Here is a 23,067-nt window from a genome sequence, read left to right as displayed (position 1 = left end):
TAGGGACTTTCTTCTTTGTAACCATGAAAAGGACTTTGCCATGCGTACAAATTAGCTGTGAAGGATATTGAACCGACGTAGGTGGTTGTGTGATTATCACACGTAGTTTTATAACTGTAATGAAATTCAATGTTTGAATCCTGACTTTTGTTCAGCGTGTCTAGAAGATCTATAGAAAGTGACTTTGTTTTATTGCTTATTTAGGGGGCGCTGCAGACAAGTTCTTAGCGCCTCACAGTTCTGGGGTTGAGGGTTCGACCCCAGGGGGGCCAGATTGTTTGGAGTTTGAATGTGTTTTTTTTCTTCAGGTACTCCAGTTTCCTCCACCATCCCCAAAACATACAGGGTAAGGTAGTTGAACACTCTAAATTGCCCCTAGGTATGAGTGGGAGCCTGAATGTTTGTGCTCCGGCACCCCCTGCAACTGAGGATTAGTGGTTCAGAAAATGAATGAATGAATATTGCTATTTTCTTTCTTTGGCTTACTTGACTTTATGAATCTGTATTATTGTTATTATATTAAATTGCATCACATTAAATAAAATCACTTGAAATTGGGTATAATGTAAAATATGGTAAAGTGCAAGGTGTACGCATGCAAACATGAATTAAAGTAAAGAACTAAACGGCATGTACTCAGTTCAAGGATTATTCTCCATCTTGGTATCTAGTGGTGTGGCTGGAGCTTTGCAATTTATCTCTCTTTCAATGTAATTATTTAATTTTCTGACCTTGGAGTGACGGCAGCACATCTTTTGTACAAACATGGCGATAAAACTTGATAATTCGCTCTTTGGAAAAAGTCACAGTCAATGTGACTTTGTGTAACTCACCTTGTTACGTGAGCTTTGGCCCTCATTTTCCAGCCAAGAGTTGCTTTGTTGAAGACAAACCCTTAGCAGAGTGCATAAATGTCATTTATTAATTGATAATTCATGGCAAACGTCTGTTGAGCTGAAGGTGATAAAAAAAAGACAGAGCTCAGCCAATTATAAAAGAAAGTACTTATGAAACATTTTATTCAAGGTTCTATAAATGCAAGGAATTGAGCAATGAAGTGCTTGTGGACTGACAAGAAAAATGGCCAATTTCTACGCTTGCTAAAATAATTTTCAGTGTCATACCGACATTGACATCTCCTTTTGTACAATATATTTAGCAAGCACAATAAAATGTCTGGGCCCAGGTGGTAGAACGACTGCACATCTATCATATGTAAGATTTTTAAATGGGAGGAAATGATGTAAAAGAGCATTGTGTTCTTTTTGGGAATGCAGTGATTAGACTCTAAAATCTATATTTTAACATGAACTAAATTTAACATCTTTTATATTTTTTCTCATTATAGTAGATTAAATGGATGGCTTTCATATTTAGCGTTTCTTCTTAGTTTTTAAATGGTTTGTTAATATATTTTCTTCACCTCATATTTAGTTTGTGTATAGTACTCTAGAAAGTAAGACATGATTTGATGTCATACTGCTATTTCTTTGAACTCAAATCATACCCAATATATTACAAAGCAGTGACAGTGCACCGTTTTCTGGCACAGCATCAAATTCCCTAGCAAGCATCAGCTTCCTTCCCTGCTGTGTTGGCTGTGCACATACTTTCTTGAAAAGAAACTTAAACGGAGTCAACTTATGGCAAATAACAGTCTTGAAGGAGAAAAAAATGCATTATATTGGGCTAAAAGGAGAAAAAAAGAACCATGAAGTTGTGTGCTGAATTCGGAGATTAATTTTAATGAGAATAGAGGTCAAGGGGACAGAAGAATAGAGCGCAACAACAGCCTCCAGATGTAATTCTCCTCCAAAGCTGAAAGTGGGTTCCACCATGCAATGAGCCGATGGTGGAGAAATCAGTCTGCCTTCATTGGAAAATCTATCCTTTTAAATTATGCATGGCTTTACAATATTACAGCAATTTAAAGAGGTATATATGGTGTAGAAACACGGCTAGGAAATGCAAATGAGTTATATCTTGCTTTTAACACACAACCATTTTCTGGCTAATATATCAATGCGTATTTGGCCTCATTATTGTTTCAATGAGTTTTATATGGTTTAATAGTGTATTTTTCTCTTGAAGAACTGCCTTTATAAAAAAAAAAAAAGAAAAGGTGGCGTATGCTTATTAGCACTATTTTACTGACAAGGATTTACAGTGTAATTATTTGCACTATGTAGCAGTTTGTCTTGAGAAATTACCATCTTTTCCCTGACACGTTTTCAAAAGTGCTTATCCTTTTACACTGTCATTAGAGGAGCACAATTATTAAAGGAGTGGTGCTAGAGGTTGTACTCGTAAGTCAAACCAACAAATGAACACCCCTTTGTCCTTCGAAGCAAGCGTGTACAAAACAATGTATTTCTTGGTAAGTCACATAATTTTGATTATTTGAAAAACCAAGTCACAGATGATTAAAATCAATAAAGTATGTCAATGTATATTCATCAGTATATTCACACGAGGGATGAGTTACAGGCCGAACATTGGTAATTTATTACTCGATGGTTATTTTACTAGTAAGGACAAACAGGTCCTTTTAATTGAATAAATGCATGCAAAAAAATTATTAGTTTTCTGTACACTACAGCTGTACTAAAGGCTTGTTGTAAAAGGAAAATGGAGGCAAACAGTATATGCATTATACTTTAAATATATTAACTTCGTAACAATGTGACAGCAGCAGAACAGAATTTACTCACTGGTGAATTGAACAAGATGAAGATGAAAACAATGCAGTGCTGTGTGCACTTATTATTTGTAAACACTTAACAGAGATGTCTTTCAAGCTTCTCCATCAAGGAAACCATTTGTAGTTTAGTTACAACAACTTGAAATTCACAATTCACTTACCATAAGCACAGTTTGACATTTTTAGTAGAAAATTCTTTACATGCCATTTGGGGAAACTGGTTTTAAAAGAGAAAATGACCACTTGCATATTAATATTAACAACAAATGGGGACACATAACCACAAAGTTGAATACTTCAAAGGCATCCTCTTAAAGCAATTGCTGTAGAATAAATAAAAAGCCCTGATGGCAACTTTAGAAAAACATCCCAACTAACAATTAGGGGTGGGAAGTACCCGAAGAAAGTCAAAGCTAATGAGGTAGTTTTTTTTAATTTATATATTCATTACGGTCGGGTGGGTTTACTCCAATTTTAGTCATGATGCAACTTGTTTAGATAGGAAGTGCTTGTTTATCCTCAAAATAGAGCCTCCAAACACTAATTTCAAACTCTGCAAACAGGAAAGCTGACTCAGTTTCACAGCCAAATTGCTTAGATAGTTAAAAATACACTCCATATAATAAAAAAAAGCATACGTGTCAAAAAAATCCCTCTATATACAATATACTGCATTGAAGTGGTACAATTATAATCATTTATTCACAGTGATATGTCAGATATTTAGAATCCTTTCTTATGGTAGATAAAATACAAGTTAAACTCTGTATACTGTATATTATGTTGTGTCGTATTGATAGAATTTTGTCAGCTTTGATACTTAATTAATGGTATGTAAACTCACCCACCATTTATATTTTACACAATTCCTAATTTATTTTAGCTGTATATATATATAGTGGCCAGGTAGTAATTGTGAAAATATCTGACTTTAAATATTTTTTGTGTATATTATTTCATGAATAGTCTTTATAGTAAAAAATAATCATAATGCAGTGCACTGCATTATGATATTGCCCTAAGCTGCACTTCATCCATTAAACTAAACATATTTATTTATTCTAGAGTTATAGTGATTTTTTGGGAGGTTTTTTAATACCTAAACGCCCAGGAACCAGTTCGATTTTTGTAATGGGACTTCATCTCCATCTAGTGGGAATATACGAACATTGGAAAACTTCATTGCAGTATATTATGAAATACTACTCAAGTGCAGTATGTACTATTGTATGGTGCACTAAGATTGTATGTATGCAAGTATTGTTTAGTTCTACAACATCCTAACCAATAATAATCATTTAAGATGTTCAGGATGTGAAGGAACGGAAGCCTTTTCCTCTTCTGTGACTTCTTTTTTGCCTCTAACCAGGAAATTTTGTTGTTATAAAAAAAATCTAAATCATTATTCAAAGTTAACTTCAACCTTTTTATTCCTTATCATATATACCTGATAATTCAGTTTTCAAGCATCCCCCCCAACATATCAAGCGGATTCTCTGTTGTCATGGCGACTGCTTCATTGTCATGTGGCCAGTGTAGAACCGAAGTAACACTACATGCTGATGATACCTGTTAGTCTCCTTTGAATGAATGACAGCTGTGTTCTCCATTAGGAAGACCAATCCATAAATGAAGCTCATAGCTTTTGTTCCTATTAACCGACTCAAGAGATTTTGAGCTAGGACTCTCCTTGCACATCAAACTGACATTGATGAATGAAGCAATTAAATGCACTGACTAATGAACGGAACAGCTTTATTGACTTAAAGCTTGATGAATCATGTTTATTCTTTTCACAAAAAAACAACAACATGTATAATAACTCCAAACCAATGACTTGAGATACAAAATGATTAGACAATAAATATTCCATCTGCAGAAGAAATCACAATTTATCCCTTTTTTAATCAAGATTCTGTAGTATGGCATTAGTGTACTGTTCTGTATAGCTACAGGGCCACAAGATACATTTCTGACATATATAGAGGCATTTTTTAATTATTCCTTTTTGTTATTTATTTATTCATGGTCTAATATTTCTCCTCACTCTGATGTTTGCATGATAAGCATATATACCGGCCCCATAGGCGCAATATTTAACTGGTGGACCACTGTTCCTTACAGAAAAAAAACAGGATAGTCCATCAAATCAAGTTGTTGAGAATCATTAAAAAGGAGGCTCAAGACTCATAAAGGATGGATCAACTGGGCTCAGGCATGACACCTCTGCAAATTTGATTTGCATTTCTTTTTTGTTTTTTAATAATTGGGATCTATATCGCTGAGCTACACACTCCAGAATATTGATTTTTAAACGTATGCATTGACCCTCATCATTAGCATGGCAGCAGCTGCATCAAAATATTTATATGCCTCTAATTTTTTAGATTTCATCATTCCACCCACGGATTAATTGACTTCAGTCTCAACATATTTAGTTTAAGTATAAAGTTATGTCAGGAAATGGGAATAGTATACTATTTTGACTGCAGTAGTTCATTAAAACAATAATGATTCTTTTTGCAACATATTGACAGAGGAGGAGTGACATGATGAATCTATGAAAAGTGGAAATTACTTTTCATGGTCCTTCGCATTGACTGAAAATTTAAATCACACACAAATTAAAGTTAAAGTTTATTTGTTCACTACAGCGCTAACAAGGACAACCTGAAAAAAGTTTTTTGAATAAAACAAAGGTTACAACTGCGGTCAAATTACTGTACTATGCATCTTCCCATCTGTCCTGTCCAACTTGTTTGATTTTCTGTCAAAGAGGACGAAACATTTGTGACTCAGATGTGAAAAACAGCTTCGTCGATCAAATTCTTCACACTCTTGGTGTCTGTTATTATGCTGAAAGAATGTTTTGTAACTCCAGACATGTGATTTGCCAATATATCCTCCTCTCAGACGCCATCTTTAGTATTACGTACTACTGTATTAGGCAGAAATACAGCAAAACAATATTTCTGTTGAACTAGGTGGCAGGTTTTCACATATTTACATTCATATATTCCAGTGCTTCATCTTCTACTTCTCTTTTTTTCAACAGGGTGAACAGAGTCCACGTAGACTGTAATAAAATAAACACTGGCACGTAAGTATTCTTATCAGAAACGGCCTTGACTTTGACGCAGTCACAAAACTAATCAAATATGATAACTTTGATTTAGACACAAGTGAAGGCATGAATTTAAAAGCCCAATGACGCATAGTTTGGGGTTTGGTTTAATCCCGGCAACAGTTTTATCAAGAGGACAAGAGTGAGATAATCGACATTCACACTCCAGCAGCCAGAAGAGCCTGACATTTCCACCACTTCATCTTCCCATTTCTGAATCTGTCGTCTCTATGGAAACTGCCTATACTACTCTCCAAAGTATCCAACGTATTCATTTTCAGACCGTCTGCTTGACTGCTCTGTGTTCCAGAGATTTTCGGACTGAATCACTACAACCGCAATCTGAAGAAGGTACATTACAAGAAATGGCATGAAATCTAGTTGTGCCATAATACAACTGAATTTCACCATAAAATGTACAGTAGTTTTGCTAGGGAAGTTGTATATATATAGAGCAAAGAAAAGATATATAGACTGCAACATTTAAGTGAGAGAAAAGCAGCTAGATCTTCTTCTGCTGTAGGCAAAAATCTTCCTAAATCGTGCAAAATGAAGCAAACAGTTCAAAGACCGTGAAGGGCAAGATTTGAATGTAAATTGTAATGGTTTCTTGGAAGTCAGAAACCCATTTTTCCCTTTTGTCAGGGGGTTATATACATAAGAAGTGAGAGATTGTGCTTTGTATAGATGAAAAACACCACATTTATCATTTCTATAATAATTACAACCTGCCTTTGTGTTCTAAGTATTTGCCCTTGCACGACAAGGACAGTTGCAGTTTGTTTTGAAAGTGTAGTTGATTATAACCTTTCAAGAAATGACTGTAAAAGCTGAAATATAATTTAATATTCATACACTTCAATGCGCAAACCATATGACCACATTTTTTTTTAAAACACATTGCTACAACATCATATTTCAATTAATATTTAATGATTTTTTCTATGTTTACAAGGATATGATTGTTTTTCCAACACACTTTTAAAAACTCCAATGTAAAATAGGTATTGACAAGTTTTTAAAAAAATGTAATGTAAAAACAACATACGCAATAAGTTGGAACTGGTTTTGGGATTTAAAAGAATAATTATACGGTATGCAATTTTGTCAAGAGTCCTTTATTATAATCCTACTGGACCTTTAATACTGTGAGGGACTAAAAAATCATCACAAACATACAAAAACAATGCAGTTTGACTGACAAGTCTCAACCACTGTAAGAATAGGTTAATGCTCCATGTTACTCCAAAACAGCAATTTGCTCTCATTTCTTTGGATAGTCTTTCCTGAAGTCCTGTTTTTTTAGTCAATAAAATCAGCGGACGGACTACGGATGCAGCGTGCTGAACGCACTTTGAGCTCATGATAGCACTGCACAAAACTGTGGTAAATGAAGGTGATGGGCAGGGCTAGAAGCACAATTCCGCTCACTACACAGAAGCCACCCAGTACACGGCCTGCCACAGTAACTGGGTACATGTCTCCATAGCCCACTGTAGTCATTGAGATGATGACCCACCAGCTAGCAGCAGGGATACTGGTATAGTCCTGATTTCCTCCTTCTAAAAGCTGAGCCAGGGCACTGAAGATGGCCATGGCAACGAAAATAAACACCAAAAGCATCACCATCTCGCGATAACATCGTCTTAAAGTCAGGCCCAAAGTTTGTAGGCCGAGGAAGTGACGCGCCAGCTTGATCACCCAGAAGATTCTCATTATGCGAAGCACCCTCAGCGTCACGCCTGCTCGCTGAAGCTGAGAGTTCTCTCCCGTCAGGAACGTAGCAGTCACCGAGATGTAATAAGGAGTGATGGCCAGCAAGTCGATGATGTTCAGAGGACGGCGCACAAATTCGCATTTGTCTCGAGACACGATGAACCGGACAATGCACTCAGCCGTGAACCAGCCGATGCACACTGCCTCGATGATCCTGGAAATAACAAAAGAGGAGAGAAATGTGTATGTACCAATACAAGAGGTACTCAGTTTACAACAAAGTAAAAAAATACTCAGTAGAAAACCCCCCAGTTAAATCTACAGTCCCAGTTTTACCACAGTTTTTAATATTCTCTTTACTTTTTTTTTTTAACAGTATACCTGTGTTCATCCGTTGTCTCGGCAGCTTTCCATTCTGGTAAGGTGCTTGCACAAAGCATCACCATAGAAATAAGAACAAACAGCACAGACACAGATGCCAAGATTTGAGCAGCCACAGAGGACGTGGGCTCCTCAAATGTCCTTCTCATTCTATCCAACCAATGGCCATCTAGTTCCTCTGGGCCTTGTGGCTCTTCTTCAGGGAAAAAGTGAACAAAACAGTCAGAAAGGCGTTCATCCAGCCGCCTCTGGCAGCAGAGTTGCAAGTCAGCACTTTCAAGACCCCAGTAGAGCATCTCATTATAGAAGGACAGTTCACACATATGTGGGACAAATCTCAACTTGCCATGCTGAAGGTACAGCATGATAAAGCTGAAGGCCTCAGAGTGTCGGTCGAAGAAAAACTCATTTCTGTCACGGTCGTAGTCATCACACAGCTCTAACAGCTCACTCTCTGACACACAGCGATACAGACGGCTGAGTCTGCTCAGTGGGAGGTGCTTCATCAGTTCCACTGAGAAGGGAAACCTGCGACCACCAACGTTCAGAGTGCAAAAACTACTTCCGAATTTCATCTTCTTCTCTTTGAGGCTGGTGACTTGAAAGAGATCACTTATTCAGACTTGTAAAATCTTACACTATACTCTTGAGAAAAATATAAAACCAGTGTCCTTTTTGTGTATCTTGAATCAGAACGTTTCAGTTCATGTCTTGTGCTGGAGCTTTTCTTCTCCATTACTCGTTTCAGCAACATTCTTCTTTCTTAAAAAAAAAAGAAATATTATACAAGTCATCAAAAGTAAAGGAAGTAACAGTAGTGCCTTATGGGTTACTTTTTACATATCAATTACAGTCAATGTTTATGCATTGTTATGTGACCTAAAATTTGAGTTAGGACTGATTCTGAAACATTTAATAAAGGATACTAATACTTTCACATATAAACAGTCTCCCCACTCCCCATTCTGTCTGTCTATAAGAAAAAATGTAACACTCTGTCAGTTACATTTCCACAATAATAAGCAACATGATGATATCTTAAAATTATACCTTCGCCTAATTCTATGGCTCTGCAATGATTGCACCATATAAATTCCACACAGGTTTCAAGGCTTGAATTTCTTGAATTTCTTATGGCTTTGAAAAACAACATTAGGGAAGATGATGCAACACGAGTAATTTCTTATACAAACTTAAAGACTGTTTTTCACGGTCCAGATGCAGTGCAATAAACATTTTTTTTCATGAAGATAGCTGGCTGCCTATAGATGTCAATTGATTCAGTGCATCATAATTTTCTGAAGGTTTAACCTGTGGAAAACATACTGATCCCAAGAATAAAATATGTTGAAACATTTGAAGAGGGCAAAACATTTTTTAAATGACATCATTGTAGTACACCCAAACATCACGTTTCACTATTTTACAATCAATGCTAAAATTGAAAGAGACAACACCATACATTTCCAAACACATGCAAATACATTTAAATAATCTGAATGATAAACGTTCCCATCATTTTAGTTATTCCTAGTTACCAAACTCACCTCAAAACAGCTTAACTTCTTCACAAGGGCATCACTGATTAATTTGCACTCTAGATTGCAAAATCTTGAAGTTTGAATCCACTGAATCCTTCCACCAATCTTGTCAGGAGAGGACGTGCATGAGTGACTGATGATTTGAGAAAACAAACAAACAACCAATACAAATAAGCAGATGAATCGCCATAAATCCTACTCCCTGACTGCTGTGTGAGAGAGACACTTGTCCTCCTACACCTACCCCATCCACTTGCTTATCCTTGTTAGGCTTCTCCTGATCATCTTCCCTCTTCAGTCCTCCCTCTCCTGATGTTCCACACTCAAGTTTCATCCTCCCCATCCTCGACCCTCATCAGACGTGTAGATATTTATAAAGAAATGATTAATTGAAGATATTTCATGGTATTACATCAAATAATGGTCATAGATGAAGCATGGACTTAAATTTATTTATAAATCCAAAGCACACTTGAATCTTGACAAACAGCGTCCTCTTTAGGAAATATATATGAAATAGAGTTGAGAAGAATTGCAATTACAGGAGTATCTTGTTATGATAAGTAAAAGATGTGTAAAATATGGACTAAACATATTTTAGGTAAAAGTAAAATCTATATTTTTTTTCACAAGGAATTTGAACCCAGTCTGGTTTGTTTTAAGGCAATATGGCTTTGTAAAAAAGCATAAAGATCATTTTATGTAGAAATCAATCACAAATAAGCTATTTATTTAAAGAAAATGGACATTGCAAACTATTATCAATCAAGTAATAGCAATAAATATTTAACATAATTCTATCAATATAATAACTGCATTTAAAAAAGCGCACTTGGCATTGTTTGTGTATATTTGTTGCTTAAGTGAATTCAACTGTAGTAGTAGTATTGGACAAATGCAGTACTACTATATATACTGACAGTTATTTTTGATGACGCGACCCCGCCCCTTCTACAGCAACGACGTCCGCTTCTGCTTCCGGGTTCTTCGTCTTCGCCACAGAGCAGGAAAGATGGCTGAGGCAGAGCTAGACAGAAGAGCCCTTCTGTCCGATTTGTGTTCGGAATTTTTGAATTTCTCCGCTAAAGACACCGCATCGGTAATCATTTTTACTATCTGCCCACCCCAGTAACCACTAATTCTTCCACTGATGCGTCATCTGGTTGATCTGTGTTATGTGTTTGCGAGATTAATCTGCTGATCGCTTGGTTACCGAAAGCTAATGCTAATAATGTACTAGTGTCTCATAGGGATGTATACAACAGCTGGATGTCAGGTGAAGCCTGTAAAAACCAGAACGTCAGTGTGACAATCTCAACGTATAACTTAAAAATAGTCTTTTGGTCTACACTAGATCAACCCGCACAAAGCAAAGTATTTCCAATTCTGGTAACACAATACCAGGTTGTTTTTGTATTTTGATTCACATCGCCTAATAGTTAGCCTTAATGTTGACTCTAGTGTTTAAAGTTGATCATTTTATTGCCATTTAAACCCTACTTATAAGCTGTCAAAATCGTCATCCATTGTTATAAATCGTATGCAAACTGATAACGTTTGAGAAGGTTATGAAATGGACAGAACCTGAGGATAAAAAAAGAATAAACTGCAAATGACAGTCAAAGAATAAAGTTAAATCAATTCCACCATTAATATTCATAGAAAATTGTTGCAAATGTTTAGCCTAAGATGCCACTATGACAACAATATTAACTCTTCCACTTATGATGAAAAATGCTTTATATAATATCATGAGCAAGGAATTAGTTTCTCCACTTATTTTACTATTTCTACTTTCAGGGATGGTTGTCAGAAGGAAATCTTCAGGTGGAAATCTATCGTCACTTGGCCGAGTATGTCCCCAAAATTCTTTGCTTGGGGCCCAGTGGCTGCAGCAGTAGGGAGGAGCAGCGAGAAGAGCAGAGGGAAGAGCTGTCATGTCAGCTGCTCCTCTTGGCTCCATTGGAGTGGCTGCTGCTAGGCGAGGATCCAGCTGTAGGCCTCCCTCAGCTCCAGGAAAGCAATCAGCCCTCACCACTGTGTGGACATGTGTTTAAGGTTGGGGAGCCCACCTACTCATGCAGGTATAGTCAAGTCAAGTTGTCACAATACTGCATTGAAAAAGATCCTCTGTCTTTTACACACTGCTATTAATTAAATGACTTTCATGGTAACAGAAACCTGTCATGAACAATGTTTAAACGTGCAAGCATTCTTTACATGCCATTACCACAGTTGACATCATTGAGTCCCAACTTCACACCCATGTGAGAATTCTAGAGAGTAGAGATATTATATGACTGCATCAATTACATTTTAACCTCAACTGTATGCATTCTCTCATTTCTGCAGTTCTCTGTCAAACCAGACTGTTAGTTTGTATTTTATCAAAATTGTCTTATTTTCTAATGGATGTTTTAGAGCAACTCTGTTATGAAACTATAATTCATTCAATATTTTTGCATCAATCGTTAGAATCAGTATTCTCCTGGGTATCGAACTTGTGGCAAAGTGGTGCTTGGTGAAAAGGGTTATTTCAGGTTTCATGTTTTTGTGTTTTTACTTTAGGGACTGTGCAGCTGATCCTACATGTGTCTTATGCATGCAGTGTTTCCTGGGCAGCGATCATAAAGATCATCGATACAGAGTAAGTACATATAGTTTGTAGCACAGCACAGTATTTAAAAAGTAAGGTTTATGTGCAGTACTAAATGAAAAAAGATGGTCTCCTTGGTGAACTGGGGAGTAGTGAAGACAGCTGCTGCTGCGTATCGGTGTTCCTGTACAAAAAAATGCACGCCAGTTTTTCATGCATTCATGTTGTGACTGAAATCAATTGTAAAAAAGCAACTTGAGGGTTTTTCCAAATTTGATCGTCTTGTCAGCTAGAGCAGCTGCTACATGTGACACACGATGCTGAGCATCCTGTTGGTGCTCTTAAGCCTGCTGTTCATCTGTTGTGATGATGTCATGGCTGCTAGGCATTACAAGTACTTACTGATTTCCTGCTGTTTAAAGATCCCAGGGGACACAAAATTAATGGCAAACTGGAATATGACATGAGCGTTTAAAAAAAAAAACAGGCTGCCTTTCTAATCAGCTCTAAGAGGTCAAAGTTCTTACTGTCACTGGCACAATGCTCCACTTTCCTTGTGACACATGCCCTGGAGCTGACAGCTACTTGTCTTCTGCAGGTGACAAACCTGACTGTATCTGTATGTCTGTTATGTACGTGCAGATGACTACGTCTGGAGGAGGTGGCTTCTGTGACTGTGGTGATACTGAAGCCTGGAAGAAGGGTCCTTACTGCCAAAAACATACACCGACTACCAACAAAGACTCAGAGGAGGTGTGAGAGTGACTTTACTTCACATTTATAGCCAACAAAGCTTTGCAAATATCCTTCATTGATGACAGGACTTAATTGTGAAATGTCTGATAGTATTTAATTAGTATTTAATATCTCTTTTCCTCCCCGAGGACCCCTCAGTCCAGCTACCTGCTGACATGGCTGTCCGAAGTTACAACATTTTCGCCATCATGCTTAAGTATGCTGTGGATATGTTGACTTGGACACAAGAAGATCAGCTACCTGCAGGCCTTGAACCAACGTATGCATTTAGCTTAATCTTAATCATAATATTCATGACATGCAGTTCAATACTTGAGCACTTGTAAGGAGGGTTTTTTAGTCACCGTGTAAAAGTCAGCTTTGTGAAATGGCAGAGACTTTGGATGATTAACATATCCTTGTTAGTACTTATTTTTTGCCCTGTTAATTGTGTGTTTGTCTTTACAGTGAAAGAGGAGACAACTACTATTGCATGCTGTTCAACGATGAAGTCCACACCTACGAACAGGTGATATACACCCTGCAGAAGGCCGTCAACTGCAGCCAAAAGGAAGCCGCTAGCTTTGCCACCACTGTGGACAGAGATGTTAGTATTGCTTTTGTTTATTATAGACAGTGAACTTGGATTTCAACCTCACAATCTAACAAAAAAAAATTCCGACTACTTTGAAATAACATGTTTTGGGGGGAATGTGTTCATTTACAGGGCAGAAAGTCTGTTCGATATGGGGACATTCAATTTTGTGAACAAGCAAAGACTGTTATAGTGGTGAGTTTCTTTCTTTTTAATTTTTTGATTTTTTTTGTATAGGTTGTTTCTTTTTTTACTCCATACACACACCTAACTGATTTAAATATTTCAATATATGTCCGCAGAGGAACACCAGCCGTCAGTCCAAGCCTCTCAGAGTTCAGGTGATGCACTCATCTGTCGTGGCTCATCAGTGTTTCGCTCTGAAGGCTTTGAGTTGGTTGGGGCAAATCATCCAATACTCGGGTACGTTTTACTTTGGACACCCACCGTTGTCTGTTTAGTAGTAAGCGTTTCAATGGTTTGTGTATTTCAGATGGTTTGAGGAGGATATTGTGTCAAGTGGGACTTAAAGAAGGTCCAGAAGGAGAAAACTCATCACTGGTTGATCGCTTAATGCTTAACGACTCCAAAATGTGGAAAGGTGTTATTTCATATTATTCATATATTATAGTCTTGATTCGCACCAACATATATTATTCCTAACTGTCTTTTTTCACTACTTCTTAGGAGCAAGGAACGTCTACCACCAGCTGTTGATGAACAGCCTCTTAATGGATTCGAAGTACAAGAAAGTCTTTGCCATCCAGTTTGCAAAGGTAATAATTCTGTGTAGCATGCTTTATTATTCCAAAAGGGTTGAAAAATAACTTAGTTTCAAGTATTTCCAGTGACCTCATTTTGTTTGCGTTGTAGAACTACCGACGCCTCCAGACAGATTTCATGGAAGACGACCATGAGAGGGTGGTGTCAGTGACCTCACTTTCTGTACAGCTGTTCACTGTGCCAACAATGGTGAGTTCTTCTGTTTCTCGTGTGTTGATAAAATAGTGAGGCTATCAAGAAGACATGTTGGGATAAAAATACATATTTTTTTATGTACACATGCAGGCTCGAATGTTGATGGTGAAGGAGAATCTCATGACTGCCATCATCAGGACATTTGTCGATCATCTTCGTCACAGAGACCTGGAGGGACGTTTTCAGTTTGACCGCTACACCGCCCAGCAGGCGTTTAAATTTGGACGAGTCCAGAGCCTCATCGGAGACCTCAAGTAACTATTGTATATTATTCTTCTGACTTTGCACTAATCTGGGTCTGCTTTTTAGCTATCCGGCTCTGATTTAAAGTAGCGTGCAGCATAAAATGAGAGCATAATTTCCACGCAGCTTAATTTTCATTCAATAAGTGACTGTAGATTAATTGCACGCCAACAAGCAGCTAACCAACAGTTCTACACGTGTCTAGGTATGTTTTAATCAGTCAACCCTCTGAATGGAGTGACGAGCTTAGAGAGAAGTTTCTGGAAGGCCTGGATGCTTTTTTGGAGCTCCTAAAGTGTATGCAGGTAATGACAAGATACACTTTAGCGGACATCCTCGGAATGCGGGACCCACAGTTGTTTTATTCCATTTTTCAGGGTATGGACCCGGTGGTTCGACAAGTGGGGCAGCATATTGAAATGGAACCTGAGTGGGAAGCGGCTTTTACTCTTCAGATGAAGTTGACACATATCATATCAATGATGCAGGAGTGGTGCTCAACTGATGTAAGGCCAATAAGATAAACATAATTATTATATAATGTCTCTGTCCAAAGGCCATCATGTATTTTTATGCTCTTTTTGTTGTTGCCTCATAGGAGCGCGTGTTAATCGAGGCTTACAGAAAGTGTTTGAGTGCAGTTAGTCAGTGTCAAAGCAGCCTTCCAGATGGTGAACAACCAATAAGCTTGAGTCTGGCAGGTCATTCTGTGGAGACCTTTCGATATTATGTATCCCAGGACAAAGTCTCCATCCACCTTCCTGTCTGCAGACTGCTTGCCGGTAAATGAACACAAGATTCTTAAGTAATTCCCTCAATTTGCTTCACAATGTCTGCTACCAGGAAGCATTTTCCTTTCCTTTAGTTGGCCACATGGTGAAATGTAATACATTAAGAGAAACCTAATACTCTTGAGTCTAAAGAAGTGAACCAATTTTGCATACAAATAAGTAATTTCAAACCATCTGCTTTTATGAACCCTTGCATGTTTAAACAGGGATGTTATTTTTTCCCCAAATTCTAACATTCGGAAACCTTGTAATAAGTGTAATATATATAATATAATGCTCCTTCCCAGGTCTACATGTTCTCCTCAGCAGAACAGAAGTTGCTGCTCGCTTCCCTGAGCAACTCCCATTGGTTGGTCACCATTTTTTTTGTGCATTAACATTGAACATTTGAGGCATTTTAATCTGAATGTCAATATTTGGGTTTTATTTGGCTGTAGGGGGAACTTAGCCCTCCTCTTCTGATTGAACTCCCCCTGCGATGTCTCGTGCTGTGTGCCCAAGTGCTGGCCGGGATGTGGAGAAGAAATGGCTTCTCTCTAATCAACCAGGCAAGCTGATTTTCTGACTATGTTTAAAAGAGAAATGCACTGTTGTATTTTTCTTCAATAAAAGTAAATTATATTTCTTATCTGTTTTAGATTTATTATTATCACAATGTCAAGTGCAGAGTGGAGATGTTTGACAAAGACGTGATCATGCTGCAGGTATAAGCCAACTCCACTGCCTCGGCTGACAGGCACGGTATGGTATTTTGATATTAAAGTGTATTATTTGTGGATTATTTTCACAGGCTGGTGCCTCCATGATGGATCCAAACCACTTCCTTATGATCCTACTTCGTCGTTTTGAACTTTTTCACCTTTTTAGCTCTGCAGACTGCAGAAAAAGATACAAGGAGACCAATAAGGTGGGTTTAGAATTAAGTCATTTTGTTGCTTATGTTCTACTTCTTAGTGGCTTACTTAGTTTGTTTTTTTTCTCCCTCAACTGTTATGCAGGATCTGGTCCAACAAAAAAATACTTTGATTGAAGAGATGCTACACCTAATCATAACTGTGATTGGTGCGTCTTTTCAAAATGTTAAATAATGTATTACATGCTTTTAGCCTAGAACCACAACTGAGAATTTGGTCTCTTGTACTTGTGTTGGTCAGGTGAGCGTTATGTGGCAGGTGTTGGTCAAGTCGAGCCATTTGACGAGGTTCGAAGAGAGATCATCCACCAGTTGTCAGTCAGACCTATGGCCCATAGTGAGCTGGTCAAGGCTCTGCCAGAGAATGTAAGAAACCCAATGTACTTGTCTTTTTACATAAGTTTGATCCAATATGTAGTCCACTTCACCCTCCTGGCTTTGCAGAATGTTGAAATTTGATCTTTTCCTCAGGGTAACAAGGAGACTGGTCTGGAGCGAGTGATTGACAGTGTTGCTTCCTTCAAGTTTGTACCTTATTTTGCTTTATTTTGAATACAATAAATACAAAACAATTTTAAAACTATCTCCATTTACAGGAAGCCGGGTGTCACGGGCCGTGGTCTTTATGAACTGCGTCCTGAATGGAATAAATACTTCAACCTATACTTCTACCACTACAGTAGAGCTGACCAGTCCAAGGTAAACAAGAACATATGGTCCTGTCTCATTTAATTATTGGTTGTGGGCACTTCATGTGTTTGACAAAACTTTTTTGTCTGTAAAGGCAGAGGAGGCTCAGAGAAAACTGAGGAGACAAAATGGAGATGACACAGGTGAAAAGTTACCTGGCATGCACTTTTTGGGAGGGAAATAATTAGAAATCTTGACACATTTGGCAACATATACAAACACAGTTATCTGTCTATACATTTATTTAGCCTTTTCACTATTTAAAGCTATATTTTAACATTTCTGTTTCCACAGCTCTTCCTCCACCATTTCCTCCACCCCTTTGCCCCTTGTTTGCTAGCCTGGTGAATCTACTGCAGTGCGATGTGCTGCTGGCAGTGGAGGGAGCTGTGCTGCAATGGGCTATGGAGCCCCGTGGAGGAGGTTGGACAGAGTCCATGCTGCAGAGGGTGAGACACTACTGTATGTGTGTGTGTGGCAGGATTAGTCACACTGGAAATATTAATTCAGACACAAACCTGGCTTTTGTGGTGAGAAAAACACCAATGTGTTTCAGACCATTACATTGTAGTACGCCAGCAGAGAATATCAATACACTTTAAATCCACAGGAATTTCAAATATACTGTGCATGTATGCTTTTTAGGTGCTCCATTTGGTAGGCATGGCTCTGCTTGAAGAGCAACAGCAGCTGGAAAATAGTAATGGCGAGGATGATGTTACATTCATGTACACCTTGAAAATCTCACGTAAGTATGGACAACAATTCTAATATTAAATGTATTGATTGTTTTTGGCATGAATTAAATTAAATCCGTGTTTTTTTTGTAGGTCCAGGTGATGCTCCTAGTACTTCAGGAAGTGTTCTTGCTTTGCTGGAGAGTCTTCAGAATGCTCCTCACCTAGAGGTCCATAAAGACATGATTACCTGGATCTTAAAGGTACTACATGTTTATTGCATTTGTTGTCAAAACATAGATGACCTCATGTCCTATTCCTCATCTCTAATTTCTTTCAAACTACAATTTATTCTGTGTACAGATGGTGGCAAATATCAAGACTATAAGAGAGCGTTCATCCGCAACATCCACTGTTACCATCAGCCAAGGGCATGGACTAGAAGAGGTCAGGCTTTTTGCCTTTACCAATTTATCTCATTAAGTAACTTGATAACCGATAAGTGGGCTTTCTGTTTTCCTGCAGACGATACGGGACAAAGACAAGGCAGAGAGAAAAAGGAAGGCAGAAATGGCTCGGCTCCGAAGGGAGAAGATCATGGCTCAGATGTCTGAGATGCAGAAACATTTCATCAATGAGAATAAAGAACTTTTCCAGCAAAGTTTAGAAGAGCTGGAGGCCTCTACGTCAGCCAATGCCGAAAACAGGTTCTTTATTATAGAATTTCTTACAACTCTCAATACGTTTTTGGGACTGAAAATAAATGGAATAACACCTCGTTGACTTTTACCAGTCTTTCTAGTACGGATTCATCCAGTGTCCTTGGGGTCTGCATCGGACCCTCGAGGGTGGCCAGAGGAGCTGAGGGGCGTGAGCTGGTGACTTGCATCCTCTGTCAGGAAGAACAGGAGGTTAAATGTCACGGCAGGGCCATGGTGTTAGCAGCGTTTGTCCAGAGGTCCACCGTATTGTCTAAAAAACGATGTTGCGCTTTGCCAAATGCGGGTGGGTTTGGCATACACACTAACTCAAAATGGGAAGTAAGTCAATATGTTTCATATCTGATGATTTTTTTTAAATTATTTTTTTTAGAACGACATGACCCACTGTTCATTCATCCTGACCTTTCAATGGGAATTCACACAGCCAGCTGTGGACACATCATGCATGCCACCTGCTGGCAGAGGTGAGAGCTTAGCATATTCACGGCAAACAGAAAGTATCTTAAAGAAATTCAGCCATGACAGACAGTGTACTTTCAAATGATTGCACTACCCACTGAAATGTAGCATCCATCTTTGTGATAAGGTACTTTGAAGCAGTGCAGTTGAAGGAGCAGAGACGGCAGCAGCGTTTGCGAGGTCACACCAGCTACGATGTGGAGAATGGAGAGTTTCTCTGTCCTCTCTGCGAGTGTCTGAGCAACACTGTCATCCCTCTGCTGCCTCACACACAACCACCTGACCGTGGGTACGTGTAGGGTCTTTTTATGTCAATAGTATATGCTTGTGTAGTCTTGATTAACAAGTACTTCTTAACTAGAAAAATCTGCAAGTTCAATCAATGATATTTAAGTTAAGGAGGTAGTTCCCTGTACATTTTATGACTTAATACTGGTAGTGTTGCATAGAATCCACACTGTATTGAGATAATGATGTCCCCCCCTTACTTGTCTTACAGTGTTAATCATCCCACTCTGGCAGTTTGGCTCAAGTCAACAAATGAAAAGATCGAAGCATTGCACTACGCCCATAAAAAGCCTACAAGTGGTCAGTCAGTTCTTATTTTACAGTGTTGTTGATTGACTCTGTTTGTATTGTAGTACAATTATAGAACTATAGTTTTGGTGTGTGTGTTTGAGTACTTTTTATGTGATTTTTTTTTTTTTTTTAAGGTGACGTGGAAGAGGTGGAGCCTCTCGTGCCTGAAGGATTTAGACTTGATTTCACCCCATTGTGAGTGCGCATACATTTAGCCTTTATGTGAACGCATACAATATTGAATAAGCCACTATATTGATTGTGCTCTCTCCACTAGAAACCCCTTTTCCAGCAGTATTATCGAGATGATCACCACATTCAGTATGTCGACTTATAAGGTCGGGCTGAAGACGAACCCCAATGAGCAGGACCATAGAGTCCCTGTACTAAGTTGGTCCACTTGCGCTTACACTATTCAAGCAATTGGTATGCAAGCAAACATTTTTGATTAAGGACTTCTTTAACATTTTTTTATGATTTATGTAATCTAAACAACATATCTGCTTATAGAGCGCTTCCTGATGGATGATGAAAAGCCTTTATTTGGAAGTTTACCGTGCAGACAGGTACTGCTACAAAATCACCTTCATTTCATTTTTCCAAGATATTTTTTTCCAGTCAGAAGAGTTTGTAATTAGAATTTCTCTTGGAAAATATTTGTCAAAATGCATTTGCGGACCAATTTGTAATGACGTGGTGTTACAGGACGAGTGCTTGAGCGCCATTACCCGATTCAGTTCAGCTTGCTGGACATCAGCGTCGTTGCCTGCAGTTCACAAACACTTCATCAGATTGTTTTCAGGTAAAAACTCATCCTAATATGTCATGTTTTAAAATGTATGTTTAAAAAATAATCATACAATAACATCTATTTATTGGGATATTTTTTAAAGTTATATTTGTGTGCTTTTGTGTCATTCACAGCTCTAGTTCCAGACCCTCGGGTAGAAAACACTCCAAGTATCCTGGACATTGACATGTTTCATCTTTTGGTGACTTGGCTCAATGACCTAATATTTCAAACCTAATATTGGAAAACATTGGCTTACCATCGTTCTCATTGTTTGCAGGTTTACAGTGTGTTAGCCTACACTTCTGTACACAGTTTAGACCAATCAAGACAGCATACGATTGATTCAGGTCACATTCATCTCCTACATTTCATCACTGTCGCTCACGTGGTTCAAGTGCTGCTCACGTCAAACGGAGGTACTACACCAGTTCCCGTATCGTTGTGAAGTTTCCATGTTGCTACGCTCTTACCTGTTGTTCTGTGTTTTGTCTATTTTTAGATATAGAAGAGGTGTGTATGGAACAGGACAGTAGAGTTTCAGAAGAGGAGGAGCTCACGTGTCAGCTTTACAACACGTTGAGGAAACACCTACCCGGGTGAAGCCTTTAGTTTGGTTTTAGTATTATTTATGCATATTCAGAAAACTCATTCAAATGTATATTTTAGTATCCTAACTGTTGACATTTTGTCTGTTTAGTGTTTTACCTGAAGTAGAGTCATGGCAACTGTGGCGACGTGTTAAAGCTGGCGTCTCGCCATTCCTTCGATGCGCCGCCCTCTTCTTTCACTATCTAAACTCTACAGCACCACCAGCTGATCTGTTGGGTAAGAAATAGTACTATATTAATGTCAAACCAAAACCTAATAGAGTTTATGGCAATTGAAAAATGCAGATATTATAAATGTTTTGTACATGCTGTAGATACTGGGCCTGGACAGTGGGAGGCACTGTGTACCTACCTTAGTCTGCCGTCCATCTTGCTGCAGCTCTACCAGACGCAAAAAGCATTGCTTGAGCCGTTTGTGAGCAGGTAATGCGTTATACTCGTTGCAGGACTATTTGAGGTAAAACATGAAGTCTTTGAACCCAAACTGAACGCAAAGGAAAATGGAGGCTACAGTATGTATTTAGTTTGGTATGTTTCTTTGTATGTGTTTAGGATAACTCAAGAAAGAGATTTTGGCAAAACAAAATGAAACATTGTATTTTCGTGTCATAAGGTCAAATGTCACAGAGGTCAAAAATAAATTTTGCTATAATGGGATGAAAAAAAAATCTCATTCAACTCAAATTTGCCAAGTAGGTCATATAGAAGTCAAATGTCAAAGGTTGAAATTCAGCAAGTGTCAATCCTTGTGCCCGCAGTTGGTGCCTTCATTCTTCCATCAGTCAAACATTACAAGAAGGCGGCGTCAACGGGTTTCCCCGAGAGTCGAACCGGCTGATCGACCTGCCCGAAGATTACAGCGTCCTTATTAACCAGGCGTCCAGCTTTACGTCAGTACATACGTGGTTAACCTTCAAATGTCCTAATAGCAACGTCTTAGTTATTTTTGTTATTTTTATTGTACTAGGTGCCCTTTGTCAGGCGGCGACAAGTCACGCGCGCCCACTTTGTGTCTGGTGTGCGGCACCATGTTGTGCTCTCAGAGTTACTGCTGTCAAATTGAAGTGGACGGCGAGGATGTCGGCGCCTGCACTGCACACACATTTTTCTGTGGCGCAGGACTCGGCCTCTTCCTGAGGTAACCCTGAGCACATTTTGTCTGGCAAGCTTTTTAGCTAATAACATGTATGTGGTTCTTTTCAGGGTGAGGGAGAGTCAGGTGTTGTTTGTGGCGGGTAAAACAAAGGGCTGTTTCTACCCACCTCCATACTTGGATGACTACGGAGAGACAGATCAGGGCCTCAAGTAAATGTTGTGGTTTGATATGGAATGTTATTTTGGTTTTTAATCTTGTGTACCTGTTTTTTTAGGCGTGGGAATCCCCTCCACTTGTGTATGGAGCGTTATAGGAAGATCGAGCGCCTTTGGCGTCAGCACGGCATCGCTGAGGTTATAGGCCACGCACAAGAGGCCAACCAGACGCTGGTCTCCATCGACTGGCAGCACCTGTGATATTAACCCGCATGATTGGCTAGCAGAAGGTGCGCTTTTTGGGGGTTATTTTTTTTGGGGTGTTCTCTGTTTCATGGCCATTCAGTTGCACAGTGATCACCTCAGATCAGCTTTCAGGGATTCGTGCGTCTCACTTTATCAAAGAGACACAAATTGCAAAAAGGCACAGGCTTATTACAGGCTTCTCAGTGGTGGGGGCGGACTTTAAAAGGCCCCCAACTGATAATGTGAACAAATTAGTAGCAACACATTCACATTTTATTTTTTGGTCTTATCAAAGCGAATTAGTACAACAACATATCAAAAGTTTTTTTCTCCCCCTCAGTTGATGCTTTTGTGATATTTTTTTGGATCATGAGGTGGTGTTTTTTTTTCTTCCACCCCCCGACTCCTATATTTGCTTGGGTGGGCTGACTTTTTCTGTACTCAATCTTTTTTAAGATTTTGAGTGCATTTTCTTGGGAGGAGGAATACATTTTTGATTTATTTTTCCTCTCATTTCTCCTCTAAAAGCAGACTATGTCAGAATCTTTTTTTCTTCTGCATCTCCACAGCATGCTGACTAGAGGCTGTTGCTTCATTTAGCTAATCTGACTTGTCAATATGTGAATTCTTGTATAAATTAGTATATTATGTATAAAATTGTATAAGAATAGAAAAAATAAAATTGTGAAAGCAGCTAGGGTCTTGTTCGGAGTTAGTTATAGTACTCT

General features: G+C 38.6%; 2 protein-coding genes across 2 annotated transcripts; one reads left to right on the top strand and one right to left on the bottom strand.

Annotated features, from left to right (window-relative positions):
* Window positions 1-6,768: 6,768 nt before the first annotated feature.
* On the bottom strand, window positions 6,769-9,814 carry LOC144209619 (voltage-gated potassium channel regulatory subunit KCNG3-like). Its single transcript, XM_077736042.1, has 4 exons — window positions 9,708-9,814; window positions 9,470-9,596; window positions 7,923-8,684; window positions 6,769-7,755 (listed from the first exon to the last, which is right to left on the bottom strand). The coding sequence occupies exons 3-4, from the start codon at window positions 8,495-8,497 to the stop codon at window positions 7,128-7,130; spliced, it is 1,203 nt and encodes a 400-aa protein (XP_077592168.1). The 5' UTR covers window positions 8,498-8,684; window positions 9,470-9,596; window positions 9,708-9,814; the 3' UTR covers window positions 6,769-7,127.
* A 605-nt stretch (window positions 9,815-10,419) lies between these two features.
* On the top strand, window positions 10,420-23,032 carry ubr2 (ubiquitin protein ligase E3 component n-recognin 2). Its single transcript, XM_077735648.1, has 46 exons — window positions 10,420-10,562; window positions 11,264-11,547; window positions 12,032-12,110; window positions 12,702-12,812; window positions 12,944-13,074; window positions 13,263-13,401; window positions 13,522-13,584; window positions 13,692-13,812; window positions 13,883-13,990; window positions 14,077-14,165; window positions 14,263-14,361; window positions 14,458-14,621; window positions 14,816-14,915; window positions 14,988-15,116; window positions 15,209-15,392; window positions 15,689-15,750; window positions 15,839-15,949; window positions 16,040-16,105; window positions 16,192-16,308; window positions 16,400-16,463; window positions 16,556-16,680; window positions 16,786-16,838; window positions 16,911-17,013; window positions 17,099-17,147; window positions 17,299-17,453; window positions 17,650-17,752; window positions 17,835-17,944; window positions 18,045-18,128; window positions 18,207-18,388; window positions 18,475-18,686; window positions 18,774-18,867; window positions 18,990-19,151; window positions 19,362-19,450; window positions 19,576-19,636; window positions 19,719-19,867; window positions 19,952-20,007; window positions 20,147-20,243; window positions 20,366-20,433; window positions 20,512-20,650; window positions 20,734-20,830; window positions 20,932-21,059; window positions 21,157-21,265; window positions 21,601-21,732; window positions 21,810-21,980; window positions 22,046-22,147; window positions 22,213-23,032. The coding sequence occupies exons 1-46, from the start codon at window positions 10,476-10,478 to the stop codon at window positions 22,352-22,354; spliced, it is 5,280 nt and encodes a 1,759-aa protein (XP_077591774.1). The 5' UTR covers window positions 10,420-10,475; the 3' UTR covers window positions 22,355-23,032.
* The last annotated feature ends 35 nt before the right edge of the window (window positions 23,033-23,067 follow it).

This window comes from Stigmatopora nigra, chromosome 16 (assembly GCF_051989575.1).
Source record: "Stigmatopora nigra isolate UIUO_SnigA chromosome 16, RoL_Snig_1.1, whole genome shotgun sequence".
In the NCBI taxonomy this organism is placed as follows: Eukaryota; Metazoa; Chordata; class Actinopteri; order Syngnathiformes; family Syngnathidae; genus Stigmatopora; species Stigmatopora nigra.
This window is presented reverse-complemented; position numbering and strand designations above follow the sequence as displayed.